Genomic DNA, 21,267 nt, shown 5'->3' with positions numbered 1-21,267 from the left:
GGCAATGATGAATGGTGAAATGATTTGCCCAGGGTCACTCAACTAGTGAGTATCTGAGGCCAGATGAGAAGATGAGTCTTCCTGACTGCAGGCCTGGCACTCTGTGGTGCCACCTAGCAATCGGGCTAGGATACAAAGGCCAAACCAAAGCAGTCCCTGCCTTACAGGAGTGCTCTCCCTCCCTCCCTCCCTCTCTCCCTCTCTCCCTGCCCTCCCCCTCAACATAGATATAGTAAATACAAAATACATACATGTAACAAGGGGAAGCCCTGCTGGCTAGATGGGACAGGGAGGGCCTCGTAGAGGACCTGGCATGAGGTGTACTTTAAAGAGGTAGAAGGGAGAATGATGTTCATGGATGGAGGAGTCTGGGGTTGGGGCAGTTTGGAGAGAGGGAGTTAGCCTCTCTGGCCTAGTTTTCTCATTTGTAAAATGAAGTGGTTTCTGAGATCCAGCCCTTTTTGCTATCTTAGTTCAGAACCCAGTTGTTTTACCTCCTATCCCCTTCCTCCCACCACCACCCCTAAATTCAGACCTCCTACGTGAATTGAGAAAGGAAGGAAGAAAGAAAGACATCGTTCTTGGTTATTCTCTCCACCAAGTTTATTTGTTTAAGTTAGCTTTTATGATTTTACATAAATGTTAATGAAAATCTTGATTTCGTTAGAGAAACAGAAACTCAAAGAAAAATAGTGTTGGGAAACAGGGTTCTCTTCATATCCCTGGAGGGCCTACAGGGGCACCAGAAGGGAAGAGGTCACACTGCCTGTATAGAGCTAACCCTTTACCCCAGTGAGTAGCAAACTCCAGAAATCCCTTTTTTCCAAATACTAGGACACTGAACAGTTTTCCAAGCTGTTGTTCTTATCTTTTTACACCCCCCAAAAAGGCACAAAAGCACCCTATTAATCATTCCATCCTTCCCCCTCCCAGAAATGGATGGAAATAACAGATGTTTGCCACAGGTGGGAACTGAGAAAAATATTCCTCTGAAAGCTGGCTATATCTGATCCCCTCAGATTAACACATCTTTGACTAATCTGTGCCAGGTTATTCCTAAATTTGTGGAAAAATTATATCCTCAAGTGGACTCCTCCCTGCAAATTTCCCATCTCCGCCCCCCCCCACTTTACCTTGTCCCCTCCTTGCACTGCTAGCCCCAGAAACTTTGTAAGTCAGCAGTGCCTTCCTTCTCCAGGGAGCTTAGCTTGCTCTCTGATCCCTGTCTTTTACTCCCACTCCATGACCTTGACTCCATGCTCCCTCTTTTAACTATTGGACAGTTCCTTCTCCTGTCCTTCTATATCTTGTATTCCTGACCCATTTTTTCCCCAAAGACCTAAAGCCTCCATCAGACTGCTGAACAACCTGTGAAAGTCCCTCTGGAAGCCAGATGATGAGAAGTAGAAGACAAGGGGATCAACACAAGAGTTCAGGGTGCTGAACAGCAACACATACCCACGCCATCTTGGACTCTTGCCCTGGATATAACCGACGACATGGGATGCATTGTATGGACCAAAACAGAGTAGGAAATTGAGCATCGTGGCCCCTATCAGCCCTGCCACCCTTTTTCTCCTCTTCCAGCTACTCCCCTTGCTCAGGATCCACACCATTTGACCATAGCAGTAGCTGGCAAGAACCAAAGGGACTCCAAAGAGGACCACTGCCATCTCAAGTCTGACTGGTAGCACAACAGCCAACTGGTCTTCCCTAAAATCCAGGTAGCAGGTCCTGTTGGTTTGTTGCTTTTGGAAAGCATCCCCCCAATATTCAGCAACATAAACCAGACTGCAGTGGGTACCTGCTAACAGCCAACAGCCAACACTGACTAAGCCAGCCTGGCCAGTTCTTGATCGGGTCTTGTACCACAAAGGGTAGGCTACCCCCAGGAATCGTTCTACACTCACGGCTGTGAGGGTGAGGGAGGTAAGGTAGATGGTCGTGAAGAAAAGAAAACCTGAGAGGGGGCATAGGATGAAGGGCAGAGGCCAGTGCATGTTGCTCGCTGCTTCCACCATCCGGAAGGGCAGGAACACCAACAGCAGCAGGTCGGAGATGGTCAGGTTGAGTAGGAGGATGTCCACAGCCACAGGGCGACGCTTCAGTTTGCCCACAAAGACGACCAGGGCCACCAGGTTGAGGGGAAGGCCAGCGAGGAAGGTGAAGAGGTAGACGGAGAAGTAGAGCCAATGGCTGCCAGAGAAGTAGCCCTCCACTCTGTTCTTCTCCATAATGGTTTCTGGTGGGGAGGGAAAGAAAAGGATTCATGGGGGAAAGCCTTCTGGGGAGCAGATGGAGTGCTGGGCTTGGAATTAGGAAGACCACTTAGAGCTGTGTGACCATGTTGGGTGACCAAGTCACCTAGCCTCTCTGAGCCTCAGTTTCCTCACCTGTAAAAAGAAGGGAAAGGACTCCCAAGTCCTTTCCAGCTTTAAACCTAGGATCCTATAGCTCTGTGATCTTCTGCAGCTTCCTGGTCCCTCACCCCCCTCCCTACGCCCATGTTCACAAGCCTTGTAAACAGTCTCTATGGAAACTCCTTTTTCTCTCCTCTCCTCCAAGGCATCAGGAAGTGCTTTCTTTTCTCTTGGCCCTTTCTCTCCTTCCCCTGATCCTTAGTCCTCACAATTGTCCAGGCCTGTCCTTCCTCCCGGGGCTCCCCAAGAGCTCCCCTACTCACCTCAGTCCAGCCTGCTCCTTTCCCGCATCCGAGTGTCCCCTCCCTTCACTAGACTGTCAGGGCAGGGTGCTTAGCTACTTATCTCTTGGGCACCATAAACACTGAGCAGTGAGGTCACTGTTCAGTGGCAACCCAAGAGGTACTTTCATCTGTTATACCAAGGAAATATGGAAATATGCAAACAGGCAGTCTGATCTCAGGGCTCCAGTCTGAGCCCTCCTGAAAATTGCAGACATCCCATTCTGCTCTCAAAGACCATTTCCCTTTGTCCTAGGGAGCTTGTCTCCACTTTTCTCCTGGGGGTGGCCAAGGCGCTTTGCTCTACTGACCTTACTTCTACCCTCTGGTGGCCACATGAGAGGACACCGTGCCCAGTGTATTTCCTCCCACTTTCTCCTTTCTCCTCCAAGAGGTTTTCTCCATGGATACTCATCCTCCCCCACCTTCCACCTCATACCAAGAGTTCACATTTCCAAGTCCTTCCTGGGGACAGGGGCTCTAGGGGCATGATAACTGTCGAGGTATTTGAGCGGCTGTCCTGTGAAGGAGGGTCGATATTTGTTTCCTCCAGGAGTGAGGGGTGGGGGATACAAAGAGGCAGACTTAGGTTTAATAAAAGGAGGAAAAAACCTTGTTAGCATTTAGAACTGTCCAAGTCTAGAGTGAGAGTCAGAAGGTAAGGAGCACCCCCCTACCCCTGGCTGTGGAGGCTGGATGATAGAGTATTGAGGATGTCAGAAATGACACCCATTCAGGCCCCCTCAGAGGCTCCTGTCCTGGCTCTGAGGCTGCCCCTCCTCACCCCCTTCTCACTACCCCCCAAAGCAGGGGGTGCATGTCTGAGGTTGCTGAGAAAGGATTGTAGGGTCACTGTCAAATGGTCTTGCAGGGGAGGTTACCTCTTTCCATGCCAGGCTCCACTCCTGCTTGTTGGGCCATGCCTCCTCCTTCGTGATTTGAAAGAAAGCTGAAGCTCAGTCTCCTTTGGGGCAGACAGAGCATGGCCAGCAAGTGAGTCCCCTTGAGGCTGAGCTGTGGTCCCTTCTGGCCTGGCGCCTCAGGACCTGGAAGCCTCCTCTGATCTTGAGGAGATGCCCAGGACCCTCTGGTCCCATACCCCTTCTGCCCAGAGACTGCTATTTCTGGGTTGTCCCACCTTGAGTCCCTACAGTACCACGCCTCTGGCCAGCCTTGTTCCCTAAGTACCCGGATACCAGAGGGTTGAGCACACAGCTCCAGGATCCCATGATCAGCCCAAGCTTCCTCCAATGGTTCCCAGCCTCTGGCTTCACAAAGCTGGCCACATGAGAAGCATTGTAAGGCCCCAGGCAGAGCAGCAGAGTGAGCAGCGCCCCTCCGGCCACACGGGCGGCTCTGAGCTTCCGACTTCGACTCAGGCCAGAGCGGGCCAGGGCCCGCAGGCAGCCCACATAGCAGAAGGTCGTGAGGGCCAAAGGAAGGAAGAAGAGCAGAAGGGAGATGCTGAGACGAGCAGGGCCAGCCCATAGTGGGTCCCAGGCTTCCAGACAGATGGGGGAGCCGTTGATGGGAATAGTCATTCCCAGGGACTTGGTGAAGTTCTTCTCCTTGCCTTCCTGACTTTCCAGTCCAAGCACCAGCCCCAAGTGGAAAAGGATCAGCCCCCAGATCCCTACACACACACCCCAGGAATAACAGGGCCTCCGTATGGCTTGGTATCCCAGTGGGAAGGCTGCCCCAAGGTAGCGGCCAACACTGAGGGCGGCCAGAAGGATACCCCCAGCATAAAGTGGGACAAAATGTATCAAGGCAAAGACTGGGCAGAATGAGGCTGGGAAAGGCCAGGCTCCCCCTGCCAGGGCCTCAGCTGCCTTCACGGGGAGGGAGGTGGTAAGCAGCAGGTCAGAACAGGCCAAATGGAGGATGTAGACAAGGCTCGGGGTAAGGCGGAGCCGTGCACGGGACACAGCCTCACTGAGGAGCATGACATTGAGGGGAAGGCCCAGTGTAAAGGCAGCAGCATAGAGGGCGAAGGAGAGCTGTGGAGGGATGTCCATGATGCCGAGAAGCAGGACAGGATCCACCAGCCCTTTTGTGACCTCTGGGCCTCAGCTTCTGGTCTTCAAAATGAAGAGAGTAATCCATGTTTCAGGATCAAATGGACCCACAGAATTCCAGGTCAGAGTATGGTAGAACTATCAAGTACAGTTATTTCTTAATGATCTTAGGTAATGCAGGGATAAGCTAAACCTGGCTCACAGGTAGAGGCATAGACACCCATATATGCAGCCTGCACCTTCCCCTGAGTAAAGCCCAAGCCCCCTCCCAATTCAGCATCTTGGCAGTGGGACAGCTGGCTGAGCAGTAGATAGAGGAGGTGGCTGCTGATACTCACCTGGGCCATTGCGAAAGCAGGTGTTGGGAGATGATTGTGTTGCCCAGTTGGCTGCCCAGAGGACAGCTGGGAAAATGGAGGAGAGTGACTGGAAACAGGCAGAGTTGTAAGGGTGTAGGTATGCCTGGGAAACAATGAGAAGCGACCAGGAAAAACTGGAATGGGCACAGGTGGGGGAAAACCAAGTGCTGAGAAGAGAGAGGAACCTCCGGGGATGTCCTGAGGAATAGAGATTAGGGGACATCGAGGGTGAGGGAGGTAACTCCCTTACCGGTCCCTGCCCACCTCCATTCTGAGCACAGTCCAGCTCCACTCTTTGACATGGGGCCTTCATGGGACATGGAAGCTAGAGTGGCCCACACAAGGGCCCTGGGAGTGGGGAGGAAATGCTGAGTTTAGAAGGGGAGCAGAAAGGAGGCACTCACCTTCTCAAAGCTGCAGGATGTCTCTGAGCCTTGAGGACCAAGCCTCAAGTTGGGCAGAGAGCCAGGTGGGAAGAGCAGAGGGAGGGGTGGTCAGGGCCATAAACTAGCAACGACCCTGCAGCCTGAGTGAGCAGCTAATGGGGCATCTCTGACTTCAGCTGGGGGGAAGGGAGAAGCAGCCAAGGGAGAGGGCTTTGAACCTCAGGGCCTAGTAGCTTTATCCTAGCAGGAAAGTGGACTATGGTCGGACTCCTGGCTTCTAGGTGGGCCGTGGAGTGTTTGTGGGAAAAACAGGGGACTAAGAAGGAAGACGGTCGAACTCTTACCTAGTTAGAAAGGAGGGGGTCAAAGCTGGAAGGCAGAGGGAGCTCGGTTAGGAGTTGGGCGGGGGGCTGTCCATGTTTGCCAAACCCCCTGGCCTCCCTCAACATGAGTCATTCTGGCTTTTCCTCATGCCTCAATGGCTCTTGTCTACAGCCCCACTGCCCAGTCAATTAGCCATTAAGCAGCCTTATGTCAGTCAATAGGGCAGGAGATGGGATGGGAAGGCAACCACTGGTTGCTGGGGAAACTCTTGGTCCCATGAATAGTCCCCTGAGGAATTGTTTTCCTCTTCTCAGATGTAGCCGTACTTTCAGCCTATTAAGTCATGCCCTGATGGTGCTTCACAAGTCTAGCCTTAAGAGAGATTCCTGACACAGAGGCACTTCAAGCCCCATCTTTTTCCTGTTGTTTTAAAATCTTGCCGACTACTAAAAAATTATTTCATAGAACTAGAAAAAGTAATAACAAAATTCACCTGGAAGAACAAAAGGCCCAGAATATCAGGGAAATTAATGAAAAACAATGCAAGGGAAGGAAACCTAGCCATACCAGCTCTAAAATTATATTATAAAGCAGCAATCATCAAAACCACTTGGTACTGGCTGAAAAATAGAGGGGTGGATCAGGTACACAAGACACAATAGTCAGTGCATTTAGGGTTAGGGTTAGGGTTAGTATAGTAATGACTATATGTGCACAGAGTCCAGTTTCTGGGATAAGAACTCACTATTTCATGAAAACTGGAAAATAGGATAGCAGAAACTAGGCATAGACCAACATTTTATACCATGTTCCAAGATAAAGTCAAAGTAGGTATATGATTTAGACATAAAGGGTGATACTATAAACAAATTAGGAGAGCATGGAATAGTTTACCTGTTGGATCTATGGAGAATGGAGGAATTTATGACCAAACAAGAGATAGAGATAATTATGAAATGCAAAATAGGTAAATTTGATTACGTTAAATTAAAAGAGTTTGGCACAAACAAAACCAATGCAACCAAGATTAAGAGGGAAGCAGAAAACTGGAAAACAATTTTTGCAGCTAGTATCTCTGATAAAGGCCTCATACAAGTCATTCCCCAATTGATAAATGGTCAAAGGATATGAACAGGCAGTTTTCAGATGAAGAAGTTAAAGCCTTCCATAGTCATGAAAAAATGCTCTAAATCACTATTGATGAGAGAAATGAAAACTAAAACAACTCTGAGGTGCCACATCCACCCTATCAGTTAGCCAGTCAGCTAACATGACAAAACAGGAAAATGATAAATGTTGGAGAAGATGTGGAAAATTAATGCATTGTTGGTGGAGTTGTGAATTGATCCAACCATTCTGGAAAGCAATTTGGAACTGTGTCCAAAGTGTTATAAAACTTTGCATATCCTTTGATCTAGCAATGCCACTTCTGGTTCAGTTTCCCATAAAGATCAGAAAAAATGGGAAAAGAATCCACATGTACAAAAATATGTATAACAAATCTGTTTGTGGTGGCCAAGAATTGGAAATTGAAGGGATGCTAATCCATTGGGGAATGGCTGAACAAGTTGTGGCACATGAATGTAATGGGCACTATTGTTCTACAAGAAGTAATGAGCAGGCAGACTTCAGAAAAGCCTGGAAAGACTGACATGAACTGATGCTGAGTGAGCTGAGCAGAACCAGGGGCACCTTGTACACAGTAGCAGCAACATCGATGACCATCTTGGATGGACTTAACTCTTCTCAGCAATGCAAGGATCTAAAAAACTCCCAAAGAATCATGGTGGAAAATGCTGTCCACATCCAGAAAAAGAACTGTGGAGTCTGAATACAAATCAAAGCATACTATTTTTCCTTTTTATGTTTTGGTTTTTTTCTTGTGATTTTTCCCTTTCTAATTCTTGTTTACAAGTTCACTTATATGGAAATATGTTTCATGTGATTGTGCATGTATGGCTTTTATCAGATTGCGTGCCATCTTGGGAAGAGGTAGGGGAAGGAGGGGGAGAAAATTTAAAACTCAAAATTTTATCAAAGTGAATGTTGAAAACTAAAAATAAATAAATAAATTTGAAAGAGGAAGAGAAAGAAATGAGATGAAGAAGTCACTGATGGTACCTCTGAAGCAGGAGTCAACCTGACAGACCTTTGCTTTCTCCCCCACTGTCCCTCTCCTTCAGTATAAAACAGTTCTAGAGTGATCAGAGAAGAGCTGATGCTTCCAGACCTAGAAGTCCTAGAGGACTGAGGGCAGCTCAGCTCTGTGGCTGCATGTCCTCCCCATGGGACGTTTTGGCCCACCTTCTCTAACCTCCCCCAGCCCTGGACTAAAAGAGACAATGGCCCCCATCTCTCCTCTCCAGGCCCAGGCTGTCACTCCTGAGGGCCCTCCAACAAATGTCTCCCTCTCCTCGGGCTTGCCTTAGCCCACCGCTGTGGCTCTTTCTCCTGCCCTTTTTCTCCCATCTGCTCTTTTCAATAAGTAAGAGGTCAGGCCCCATGCTGGCCTGGGGTCACTAGGTGGGGCCACTAGGGGCCAGCATCAGGCCTGGAGTCAAGGAGACCTGAGTTCAAATTTGACCTCAGACACTTATGAACTGTGCAACAAGTCACTTAACCTTGTTTGCCTCAGTTCTCTCATCTGTAAAGGGGATAATAATAGCATTTGCCTCACAGAGTTGTGAGGAGCAAGTGAGATATCATTTGAAATAATCACACTGTAAGAGGTATATAAATGTGAGCCATTATCACTATGTGTACGATAGGTCACCTCCTCTCCCAGCTCAGTTTTCACCCAACAGTGATGGACTGGTTCTCCTTCCCCTACACACCACAGGCACACACTGAATGAATTTCTCCAGAATCACTATGATGGCTTCTCCCATCTTTGACAGCCTGGCCATGAAATGTCAGGGTTCTTCTCTCGGCTCCCCACCCTCATCTTCTTTGTTCCCTTTCCCGTCCGTCCCCAAATGCATTGACCTATATAGAATGGAAATAGCTCACTGGTCATCCGAGTTTTTATTTCTTTCTCTGTCTCAGAAGTAACATTCCCCTAACTTATCCCATTAGCAGGGTCAGAGGAGGGTTATAGAAACTGAATGAAGGCTTTCCTGATGGGAAGAATTCAACTCCCTTACCGTTCCCTGCCCACCTCCATTCTGAGCACAGTCCAGCTTCACTCTTTGACATGGGGCCTTCATGGGACATGGAAGCTAGAGTGGGGTTTGGGGTTCAACTAGGAGAGGAAGAAAAGACAGATGAGAATGGGGAGGGAAGGGCTTGAGTCTACATATGTGAAAGGAAGTGACTGGAGAGAAAGGGGGTAGTTGGAGCATGGGATCCATGTGCGCACACCCACATGTAAACAGGTAGGAAGGACAGGGACCAGACGCAGGCTTGTCAGAGCATGGAAAGAAGGAACCTTCTCCTAAGTCCTGGGTAGAAACTTCACAGCATTCATTGCAGGGTAGGGCATGATGGACCACTGAGCAGCTAATCAGAGACAGTGACAGTCACTGATTCCTTCTGGTTGCTCCCATGAAAGGCTATCCAAGCATGAGGTTTCAGTCAGTGTTTCAGAGTCACATACTCCACCCCTTCCTGCACAGGGGGCCTCCCACCCTCCCCAAAATGGATCAGTTCAGAGTAATGTAATCCTTCTTCTTCAGGAAGAGACTGGGGCATCACATTCTCATAATCTCCCTGGAGAGAAAAGAGAGGACAGTAAGAGTTGGCAGTCATCTTCTCAGCCCCCTTTTCTCTCCTTCCTCGGGATTCACTCTCTACCTTTCCTCTGTCCTTAATTCAGCTTCCTGCTTTTTGACCAGAGAATCTGAGACGGGCTTGTCTTGTGAGAGGAGCTAGGGATGGGTTCCCTGGATAACTACCTCAGGAACCAAGGGATTCTGGGACGTGTGGCCCAGGCTTTGAATCAGCCTCTGCCCAGCAACCCTCACTCAATTTAAGCCAACTTCACACTTTCTCCACAGCATCCCTCCCTCCTTACCACATGGGGTTTCTGCACCACAGAATAGGTAACACTTTGATCCTCAGTTTGAAGACTGACTGGCGAGGTCTCCAGATACCTAGGAATTCCAACAAATGAAAGCACAAGCGTAAGGAGATCCCTGCTTTGCCTCCAGCCACTTCCTACTCCTTTGGTGCCTGTGGCCTCACTCACCTAAACAGCCCTGTGCCCAGCCTTGTCCAGGACCCAGAGTTCCCACAGTTCATCTACCTCTCCCTGATGGTCTCTAATTATCTTCTCTCTGTGGGCCTTTCTTCCTCCTTCCCCAGCACATCCTCATTTCTATTTCAAGTTAGGCCTCCAGTTCCCCAAGCTTCTAGATCTGCCTTTTCCAGCCCCACCCAAATATTCTTCTTCTTCCTCTCCCTCCTCAGTACCCAGCTCCTGGCACTCACAGAGCCCTGTTAGGAAACTGTAAGGTAGCATAATCGATCCTCCCTTCCAATGCAGGATTGTAATAACCCAGGGACTGAGGAGCTGCTGCGGAGTGGGGCCTCCTTATCTGAGAAAGAAATGAGATTTCAACCCCAACCCTTCTCCTATCCCTCCCCCCACCCTTGACTCCCCAGTATCTGCCCTCCTCTGTAGCCAAAATCTCCCCACAGCAGCATCATAAATCTCCACTCACTTTGGTTCCACACTGTATGGCTACAAAGCACTTTGAATGTCCTCTTAAAATCTGATCCTCACATCAACTTGGTGAGATTAGTAATACAAGTACTCTTATCCACATTTGGCAGATTCAGAAGCTAAGGGCTTAGTCATTTGCTCAGTCACACAGTCAGGTCTTCGGACCCCAGTCCTGTCCCCTTTCCCTCATATGAGGCTGTCTCTGGTACTGCCCCATCATGCCTCCTGTTCTCGTGCTAGCTCCCAGGACGGGGTGTCCTTGATCCCCTTGTCCCTGCCCCTTACCTTCTTATTCCTGATAAAGAAAGAGCCCTGTCTGCTGGGTCTCTCCTGAAAATCCTGCTGTCCTCTGATCTTCTGCCAACTGTAGGGCAAAAGAGAATGGAGAGATGATAGCAGAATGCCTAGGGCCTGGAATCAGAGCCAAAGGCTAGGATTGGGTAAAGAGAAAAGAGACCCCAAAGGGAGAGCTCACCATCGGACAGACCGGAACCCCAGCAGGGCTAGGACGAGAAGAACTAGGCATACCCCAAGTCCCAAGGCAGTTCGCTTGCCAATGGTCTCTGGGCTGTCTGGAGAAGGAAGGAAAGACTCCTTTTGTGGGTGTAGCTAGTTCATCATGGGACTGTCTTTTGGTACAGCTATAGGCCTCTTCTTTTATTTGTCCTGTCTCTGGCTGGCTCCATCAGTCAGCCATCCTTGTTCTCAAACTGCAGCACCCTAGACTTGAGGAGGGGAGCTGGTGGGGCCATCTTCAGATGGACAGAGCCTATGTAGAGCCCCTGGCCTGTTGGGGAGACAGAGTCCTTCTCTTTGGGGAGCTACGGTATGTGAGAATGGAGGCAGCAGGACATCCACAGGGGACAGTTTGCCAATGTGGCAAAGTGACAAGTACAAACTGAACTCTTGAGGCCAAGAAGGAAGGCTGGTAGTATGTAGGATTCATCTAGACGAATTCTCCTGGACGAGTAGGTGAGCTCTGAGCCAGGCTTCAAAAGGAAGGGAAAGCCATGGCTTGGTGGACTAAATGGGGTATACTACCCTGGGGTAGGCAAATGGACTCTTAAAAAGTTTATCGGGAGGAAGAAGCAGGAATTGGCTAGAGCCAGGAGCTTGGTGGTCAATAATGAAAAAAGAGAAGGGAAGCAGGGGGATGTAGCATGTGGGGGAGGGGGACCTAGAAAACTGGGATGAGGAGCAGGGTGAGAGTTGGGATGGGAACACGAGGGTGGGGAAGGCCTTACAATAGACGGTGAGAATGGCAGGACCCGACTGCCCTGTGCCCAGCTTGTTGGTTCCTTGGCACCAGTAGGCCCCAGATTGGTGGGTCATCACAGGCCACAAGGTCAACTTCTGACCATAGTTATCAATCTTTTGCCCTTTCCAGTCAAACCAGGTGTAGAGTTCAATGGCTGGATTGGCATCAACCTCACAGATCAGTACCACACTTGTCTTCTCCATCACCGCGTCACCTGGGACAAAGGACACTTGCAGGTGTCTGGGTGCATCTGCAGGGAGCAGGAGAGTCAGGAAGCCAGCTACCCAATCCCTACTCTCCCTCCCAGGCCCAAAGCATTGTACTCAGTCACTCTCCTTGCCTCTTTAAGATCTCTTCACCCTGTCTCCCAAGCCCTGCCACTCACACTGGACTCTCAGGTCCCATCCCTGAGAATGGGTTTGTCCGATAGAGTTGGTGACAGAGCAGCTGTATAGTGCAGAGTCTTCTGGGGAGATGGAGCTCCAATTCAGGTACTTGCCATCTTGAAAGTGCTTTCCATTTTGAGTCCAGGAATAATGGACATTTTTGGGGTGACTGGAGCTGAAGTCACATTGAAGTTGGACTTGGTCTCCAGACTGGATATCAGATTTGGGAGTTACCAGAGTGATTTTAACATCTCTTGGGGCATCTAGAGAGAGAACTCACTGCTGAGTTAACCTAGGTCCCAGGTGGCTTGTCTTAGCCCTCCCAGGACCCAGGCTTCCTGACCATCTTCTCTCACACTTCCCTTCCAGGCTCTACTCTCCAAGAACCTACGCTTCCATTCCTCTCGCCCTCACACACCATCCTGATGCCCAGCTCTCCTTTCAAGCCCCTAGTTATCTTGGTCCCACCCCTCAGTTCCCCTTGAGCAGCTGTCCCGTGCAGTTCCCAGCCCTCTTCTTCTCTCACTCCCCTGTCCTCTTACATTGTACATCCAGGTTGACAGGGGTTGCTTGGGAACATTTAATGTTGCAGACCAGGCAGATGACTGGCTCAGCGTTCCAGGGGATGCTCTGGATGGTAAAAACATTGGAAGTGGATATGTCTTTTTGAGAGAATTGTGTCTTCCATAAATATCTGTTGACCGGGGGGTTACTTTGTTCGTAGGAACAGAAGAGTTTCACAGAGTCACCTTCTTGGATTGGTGTCTGGCTAGTAATAGTCACAGTGACCCCAGTGGGGGGATCTGGGAGAGAAACAGAATTTAGCAGGGAGGGCCTAGTCATCCAACCTGTCCACTCAAACCCTTCCTTTCCACTCTACCTCTCCTGCTCTTTATTCTCTCCCCCTATCACTTAAAGAGGCCAAACTTACCAAAGAGAACTGATGGCCTCGCTGAGGTATTCAGCAGAAGAAAGGCAGAAATCTCTCTCTTGCTACATTTTCATCTAATGCTTTTGTCCTGCCTATCACATTAGGATGTCCCCAGCTGTGAGCTTCCTGAGAGTATGAACTGTGCCTCTGGAATTTATTCTAGCCGAATGCAAGGTATAACACTTTCTAGCAACGGGAATGTGGGTAAACCACATAAGCCCTACGAGCTTCATCTATAAAATGAGTGTGTATTTCCTCATACTTTCCTCACTCTTGAGAGTTCAAATGAGATAATGTATCTAAGGTGTTTGTAAACCATGAAATGCTATATAAATGCCAATTCTTATATTGTTATTAGTATGAATTTGTGTTTTAAGGAAGGCTTAATGATCATGGCAATGAGGTGTCCTTCACTCACTTCCCTGTCCAGGACCAGTTCTGCACATAACTGTTCATCTCTAAGCCTCCTCTTCCTATCTTTGCCCCAGCCCAGGCACTGTAGGTATGACCAGCTTACACAGCACATCCAGCCTGGCTCTCTCACTGACTTCACCCCAGCCCTCACTGTTCTCAGCCAGGCAGGTGTACTGGCCAGTTTGCTGCCGGTTGACCTCTTGGAACCTGAGCTTCTGTTTTGTCTCTCCCAGCATCTGCTTCTCATCTTGATACCAGGTATAATTGGTTGGAGGAGGGTAGGCAACAGTCATACAAGTCAGTTCCACAGTCTTATTCTCCATTATACTGAATTCAGCAGGGAGAACCTTGGAAAGCTTGGGAGAATCTGCAAGGAAAGGATAGAAGCTGGCATTAAGTTGATAGGGTGATCACACTGACCAGCAAATAATCCTGAGAATCCCCCATTTTTGCTCTAGTCCTGGTCCATTTTTTCATCTCTCCCCCTCAAGCACCCCCACACATAGCCAAAAAAGCAAACAAAAAACAATAAACCATCATGAATAAGCTCCTGACCCTCCTCCATTCTGCAAACTTACTCCAAAGACTCTCTGATCCCTCGCTAAGTCCCCAACCCCATGATCAGCTCACATAGGACTTGCAGGTGCACGGGTTCTGATCTCCCCCGGCCCATTTCATTCTTTGCCTCACAACAGTAATTTCCAGTCTGCTGCCAGTTCACGTTGGACAGAGTCAGAATGTCATTCCAATTCTGCACTTCCTCTCCATCCTTGAACCAGAAGAAGCTGCCTTGGAATGTGGGGTTACTGCTTTGGAGCAAACACCTCAGAGTCACTGATTCTCCCTCCTTCACTTCTAGGTGGGGACTTGCCTCAATGGTTATCTTTGGGGTATCTAGAAGGACAGCAAGTAAATCAAATGAAAAGAGAATATCAGAAAGATTGAGGGAAGGAATTTATGGGGAAGATTCAAAGGTCTGCAATTTGAGAACCCTACAGGAGAGATCCACCCAGTCTACATGGTTACTTGTCACTTAGGGATGGAGAGGGTATGGCACCTGAAAGGATTCTCAAGTGTGTTTATAAATCTAAGTTCACTTTTCAGATAAGAAGACTGACGCTAAGAGAGAGGAAACTGCTTGCCCGAAGTAGCCCAGGTATTCAGCAGCAGCATCAAGAACTGAACCCTGATCTTGACTGCCTCCAAGTCTGCCATGATTCCCTGGACCAAGCTGCTCCTCAGAACCTGTAGCTTCCAGGAAGGAAGGCTCAGCTTAAGCATTAGCCCCTTGAGGAAGCCTTTCTTGGGGGCTCCCAGTTGCCAATTCTCTGTTCTCTCACCTGCTCCTGGATTTACTTTTCCTTGTATACATGTTGTATCATGCAAGTAGAATGGAAGCATCTTGAGGGCAAGAACTCTGTCCTATCTTTATCTGTATTTCCGTTCCTCAGACAGTTGATTCAAGCATGTTAACATGCAATTTATCAAGCACTTACTATGTGCTGGGCTCTGTACTGGGTGCCAGGGGCACAAAGAAAGGGAAAACCACAGTCCCTACCCTCAGGCTGATCACGTTCTAACAGAGGAGACCACAGGCAAACAATTGTGCACATATAAATATATAAGGGGTGAATGGAAGATGATCTCAGCAGGAACCCACTAGATTTGGGTTGGCCTAGACAAGGTCTGTTACTGGAGGTAGGATTTTAGCAGAGACTTGAAGGGAGCCAGGAGACAGTCGGTGCAAATGCAGATGGAGGAGAGATGGAGGGCCAGGGTGAGGAACTTTACCTGCTTAGATACTGACTGACCTAAACTGAATTGTACTCTATTGTCTATTTGCCTATCAGCCTTGGGCTGATATTAAAATGAGGCTCTGATCTCTGAGTTCAGCCACAGAGATAGACTAGCATCCTAGACACCACTGTGTGATGGGGAAGGGGGAGGAGGTAGGGGGAAGACAGAAGGAAGCCCTGGCGAGATACACCATTGCCTGTAGCTCATCCTTAGAGGTAGGTGATAGACACTTTTCTTACCCTTCTCTCTGGGCAGGCCATGCATGAAGATATTTAGGATTATGGAGATGAAAGTGATAGCAAAGCTCTTTCACAGTTAAGGAACAGGGGACCCACTTGAGGAGACTCACGCTTCACATCCAGCAAGACAGTCTTCTCAGAGAGATGCTGAACATCAGTGTGCCAGAGCTGGCAAGTCAGCCTCTTGCCATGATGAGTCCAGTTGGGAGTAAATGTGAATTTGCTCTCCGTCACAACCCTTTGGATTTCCATGGACTGTGAGTTCTCGACCTGGCCCGGTAGAACCTGCTGCCCCTCCAGGAACCAGTGCAAGCTCACAGGGTACTCAGAACAGGAGTAATTGAGGAAGCAGGTCACAGTTACTTTTTGGAACTCTTGGAGCCGCTGTGGGAGCTGAATGTGTGGTTGAGGTGCAGACTCTGAGGGAGAAAAGGAAGGAGGGTCTAGAAAGGGAGGAGGAAGGTTTCTTAGCTCTAATCTGAGAGGTTTGAAGAAGGGACCTTCATCCTGGGGCTTCTCTCAGAATCTCCTTCTGGACAGCTTCCCAATTACTCCCACCTGACTCCAGTCACCCCTCTGCATCATACAAGCAGTCACTTCTTAGAGGCTGCTTTGTAAGTATTCATAGTAATGGTAGTAGTGTCAGTAATAAAGGTAGTGCTAATAATCATTGTAACTGTGGTAATAAAGTGGGGTAACAGTAAGAAAAGAAACTTCCCATTTCTATCATGCCATTAAAGTTGACAAGACGCTTTGGTCACAAGAGCCCCAGGAGGCAGGGTAGTAGTGCAAGGAACTCCCCCAACCCAAACTGTTGGGGTTCCCTTGGCCCTTCTTGAAATGCTTTTTTATCTTTGTCCATGTTCTACTTCCTGCCCTTCCATCACTCCAGAATGGAAGATCCTTGAGGACAGGGAATGTTCACTTTTTCTTTGTGTCCCTCTTGCACAATGCCTGGCATACAGTAGTGCTTAATAAAGGATTGTTGAATTGGAATGAGTAGTATGCCCATTTTCTAGAGTGGGATGTTCTATCTACCCTTACTTATCTGTCCAAATGAGAATTCTCCAACGGCAAAGACTCTGTTCTCTATCAGACCATGGACTGCCCTAGGCCTGAGGACCTTCCTCTCCTGTCAGGCTCACAGCTGCTTGAGACCAGGAACTAGGTCATCTCCTTTTGTGCCGCCTTGCCAGAGCCCAGCACAAAACAGCTCGTGCTTGCCCAGTCAGCTTTGTGCAAATATTGGCATGCTTTGCTTAGAGAGTAGGAGCCATGAGCAGTGTACCTGGGCTTGCTGAGAATGCCCTTCTTCCCCTTCCCATGGCCCCTCACCAGTGATGTTGAGTTGTGTTTCTTCCATCCATTTGTCATCCTGGGTCGTCATCCTCAGCCCCAGCTTCCCACTGTCGTTGACCTGCACTGGACGGATGAGCATGCTACAGTCCTGTCTTCTATCGTATCCCAGAAACCGTGTCCTGTTGTTCTTATTAGAATCAAGCATGTCAAAGAGGATGGTCCCATGGAACGTCTTGTTCTTCTCAACATACTCCGGATTGAGGTACAAGATATATTGTTTTAGTGTTTCCGTGCCCTTAGAGGTCTTGTAGCTGCAGGGGATCTGGACACAGGTGCCTTCCCAAGCATGGAGGACCTTTGGTAGCTTGACGTCCCAATGACAGAGACCCAGAACCAGGAATCCTGGGGCCCCAAAAGGCAGGCAGAAGAGAGAGGGAGGGAGTGGGGTCAAGAGAGAAAACAGATTCTGTTTGGGGGATAATGAGACAGAAAACCCATGAAACAGATAGTATACACAAAGACTAGGCCAAGAGGGAAAAACACATACCCGTGCGCACACACATACACACACATGCACATGCACACACACACACGCACAACCAAGCAGAGCCCGTGGAGAAAGAGGAAGAGCACAAGAGACACAGTTAAGAGCAGTTTCCCTGTGGACTCTCCTATGAAGGTAGCTTCTTCCACCCCCATTTCCACATCATCCTCTTACCTAAAACCTCCCTCCCTCCTCAACTCCCACCCCTAGGTACTGGCAACAGTCCTTACCAAGAGCCAGAATAGAAAGGTGAAGGAGGCTCATGATGCCACCTCGGGCCTGGTCAGAATTCCTGAAAAAGGAAAATCAGTTCTCAGGTCAGTCAAGAAAGTCACTTATTTTGTTCAGGATGCATTCCTTGGTCACTCCCATCCATTCCTGATCATCGTTTTCCTCCACTGTTTTCATTTGTGGTTGTGGGGCTCTCTGGGTTCATCACTCTTTGGTATGTTTGAGGGGGCATTCCTGTTTATAGCTGTGTTTGTAGATCTTGTCTCTCCTTTGAGATTGGAAGTCAGGGAGAAGACTCCTTCTCTTGTTTTCTCTCTCCCCCATGACCTTCGGTCTAGAATTCTGCACAGGGAACACTCATTCTAAGGTGTTGACTCACAAAGTTCAAGAGATGAGAGAGTAAAAGCATGATGAGGAGGGCCCACCCCAATATCTATTTCACTTTCTGAATGCACACATACTGCTTTTCTTGTCCCTGATTATGATTAACATTTGCATAAAGTTAAATTTGTCTCTATTTACATGGCAGGTGCCTTTAGCATGGTCCCTTGGGGAATGACCAGGATGTGCTGATAGAGTGTGTCTCCTGTCACATCAGATTCACTCTCATCTCCACCCTTTTTGCCTTCCCCCTGTGGTTCCCCTTCTAAACCTTGTAAAAAAAAAAAAAGGAGCTGGTATGGGACTGGTACTGAGGCAAAGTAGGCCGGCATGGGTACAAATAAGAAGCTAAAAGCTGGCCAGTAGGCTGTGGGGGCCAAGGCTATGCTTTGGAATAAACAGAACTCAAAAAGTTAGAAGTGGAGATTGGCTAGAGAAGCTAGATGTGACCAAATCTTCCCGCCTCCAGGGCTCCCACAGTGGATTGAAGCTGAGAAGCCATTACTGTGGTTCATACCACGGAACCACAGTAATGAGTATAGTTCTCCATCATTAGACCCAACCTCAACCAGCAAATGCCATCCAGCTCCCCAAAGTCCTCAGCCCCGGGTCAGGTCGATCCCTGCCTTACCCTGGTCAGGAACCTGGCTCAGGACACCAGGGTGAGAAGGAAGGACAGTGGACTACGTATCCTTGCTTGAGGTGACCAGAAAGTCTCAGGCTAACTACCATTAAGGGGTGCTCCCACCTTAGTACAGTGATCAGGGGAGAAGAGACAGAAGTTGGGGATAAATCAGAGCCCACACATGGAAGGTTTGTTGTAGTCCATGTTAAAGTTTCAGGGTAGCATCAGGGAGAGGGGAGTGAGTGCTGACCAAAAATGGCACTTGGCACTTGAACAGGACTACGAGGAAGTCTGGGAGGAGGCCAGAGAGGAAGGGAAGGTGTAAGATAAGGAAAGAATAGGGTGCCTTTTTACCTGCTTCTTGTACATCCTCCGTTTCTCCCTCCTTGGGGGTGAGAACAGCCTCAGTGAGAAAGAGGAAGTTCTTTGCTTTTTACATCTAGCCCTGACCTGTGACTCAGTCAGTCTCCTCCCTTGTCTTGAGGGGCTAGGGGTAATTGAGAACCAATCTGAAAGTTTTAATGGAATGAGAAGAGAAGAAAGTGGGGGTGAAGAGGAACAGCTAATTTACTGAGATACAGGTCTTGGTTATTCAGCTGATGGATTGTACAGGACAAAATGTGTTTAATGTCAGCTCAGTTACCTCTGGCCACTGCCTTCCCCTCTCTACCAGTGCAACTCAGGAAATTAAAATCCATTTCAATACAATCTATAAACCAAGCAAATTTCAAAGGCCAATGTGGTTTTTAAAAACCCTGAAGTCAAATAGAAATTACATTGTGGATTTGTTGTTCTTCAGCCATTTCGGTCATGTCCGACTCTTTGTGTTTGGAGTTTTCTTGGCAGAGACACTGGAGTGGTCTGCCATTTCCTTCTCCAGCTCATTTTACAGATGAGGAAGCTGCAGCAAACAGGATGAAGTGACTTGCTCATCATCACATAGCTAGTAAGTGTTGGGTGTCAGATTTGAACTCTGGAAGGTGAGTCTTCCTGACCCCAGGCCCAGGGCTTCATGCACTATGGCGCCACCTCGCGGCCCCACTGTTAATTATCTGCCATTTAAAAAGTATCCATTATCCCCAGAACAAAGAAAAAAAAAAAGTAGAAAAAGAAAAAGAATGAAGTAGAATGAACTGTTTCAGCTGGCAGTGGCTTCTGGGCCTTCAAGCCAAGGCTGGATGGCCATTTTTCAGAGGGAACATGGAAGGGATTCTCAGTCAGGGATGGGATGGCCTTTGTGTCCCTCCTAGCTTTGAGATGCTGACAGTCTCCTCCATTTGAAAAGATAACTGAGAGGTTGGTGGTTGGTGGTTTTCATTTTCACATTGACCATGAAACAAAAGTTTCTAAATGGAGAGGACATCTTGTACTGAGGGCAATTTGAAGAAAAAGTTTTTACAATAGAAACCCCATCATTCATCAACACCCAGATCAGTGTTTCTAAGTGGAGACAAATTAAGGTCAAGTTATGCAGATCCTACTTTTTTTCTGCTCCTTTTCATTTTCCCCTCCCCACAAATGCTACCAAGAAATAATGAAAGAGAATGGGAATTGTGATGGGATAAGCAGTGGGAAGCCAGTGGTTGGGGAGATTGGTTTCATCCTCCTTGACCACTGCTGACCATCCTTCTCCCTCTTCCTGGACACCATCTTCTTCTTGAATTTTCATGACTCTCTTTTTGCTTGATTCTCTCACTTTTCTAGCTTCAAACTTTACAGACACCTGGGGCATCACCATAGTGTAAGGTAAGATGTTTTTTCCCACCCCTGTCAATCAGGAAATCCTAGACAGATAGATTGAATGAATCTATTTAAAGTGTAACTAGGTGTGAATAAAGCCTTAATTGATTTGGGAGGAGGGAAGTGCTTTAATCATTGGATAAAGATGATAGATGATACTACATTTTTTAAAAATTATCTTGTGATTGGCTGAAAGAATCAGACATATCCCTGTTTGGTTCAGAACTGTGCATTCCAGAAGCAGGGAGTTGGATGGTGGTCAATTCCAGAAATGAAGGACACTTGAGAGGGAACTGCCCTTTGCAATAGGGAAGAGGGAGTTTTCTCCTTCCCAACACCACTGACCGCCTGGTAGTGACCTTGGGAACCTCAAAAGGTCAGAAGAATTCCCACTGGCATCAGGCAGCAGTAAAATCTGAAGGCAGAACCTTCGTTGGACAAGGGCAAACTCAAAGCACTAAGGAAAGGCAGTCCCAGGACCCTCAGAGCCAAGTAGAGAGAAGGAAAACTTCATAAGAACTCTACAGTGACAGGAACCTGGAGCTGGGAGTTTTCCCTTTGACTACAAGTGAGCTCTTAAGTGTGAATCCACTCTTTCCAACGACCTTGTGTATGCAATGCATGGACAGAGCTTGCCCCAGTTAGGGAAGGAGGATGTTTCTATGACAACTATGCTTGCTATACCTGTTTAGTAAATACCCTTTATAAAAGATAATTAGCTCTGATCAGCAATCAATGGGAAGCACATTGTTGGAGGCTTCTATGCAACAGTACTAGAAAACTCAGCCCCTTAGGGTTATCCCTAGAACTCTGATGGGAGGAGCAGAGCAAAAGTTTAACTAGAATTCCTAGAAGAGAAGTAAGAGATTTGGGGGTTTTTTTTTTAAGCTAAACATGATTTTAAATGAAATGAGAGTGCTAGGGGAAATGATTGGGAAAGAAATGAGAATTGGAAAGAGAATTAACATCTT

The 21,267-nt window shown here is 48.1% G+C and overlaps 3 protein-coding genes across 3 annotated transcripts; all 3 read right to left on the bottom strand.

Annotated features, from left to right (window-relative positions):
• Positions 1–581: 581 nt before the first annotated feature.
• On the bottom strand, positions 582–3,685 carry FFAR3 (free fatty acid receptor 3). The gene is made up of 2 exons (XM_072616324.1): positions 3,583–3,685; positions 582–2,242 (listed from the first exon to the last, which is right to left on the bottom strand). Exons 1-2 carry the CDS (start codon positions 3,683–3,685, stop codon positions 1,269–1,271), a joined length of 1,077 nt encoding a protein of 358 aa, XP_072472425.1. The 3' UTR covers positions 582–1,268.
• A 134-nt stretch (positions 3,686–3,819) lies between these two features.
• FFAR1 (free fatty acid receptor 1) lies at positions 3,820–4,737 on the bottom strand. The gene has a single exon (XM_072616379.1). The coding sequence runs from the start codon at positions 4,717–4,719 to the stop codon at positions 3,820–3,822; it is 900 nt and encodes a 299-aa protein (XP_072472480.1). The 5' UTR covers positions 4,720–4,737.
• A 4,056-nt stretch (positions 4,738–8,793) lies between these two features.
• CD22 (CD22 molecule) lies at positions 8,794–18,960 on the bottom strand. The gene is made up of 14 exons (XM_072616251.1): positions 18,911–18,960; positions 17,550–17,611; positions 16,812–17,177; positions 15,587–15,895; positions 14,071–14,334; positions 13,544–13,807; positions 12,638–12,898; positions 12,095–12,358; positions 11,696–11,959; positions 10,927–11,023; positions 10,737–10,815; positions 10,217–10,323; positions 9,801–9,879; positions 8,794–9,496 (listed from the first exon to the last, which is right to left on the bottom strand). Exons 2-14 carry the CDS (start codon positions 17,581–17,583, stop codon positions 9,362–9,364), a joined length of 2,523 nt encoding a protein of 840 aa, XP_072472352.1. The 5' UTR covers positions 17,584–17,611; positions 18,911–18,960; the 3' UTR covers positions 8,794–9,361.
• Between the last annotated feature and the right edge of the window lie 2,307 nt (positions 18,961–21,267).

Source organism: Notamacropus eugenii, chromosome 5, assembly GCF_028372415.1.
Source record: "Notamacropus eugenii isolate mMacEug1 chromosome 5, mMacEug1.pri_v2, whole genome shotgun sequence".
Taxonomy (NCBI): Eukaryota; Metazoa; Chordata; class Mammalia; order Diprotodontia; family Macropodidae; genus Notamacropus; species Notamacropus eugenii.
The sequence above is the reverse complement of the archived record's forward strand: the minus strand, read 5'-3'. Positions and strand labels throughout refer to the sequence as shown.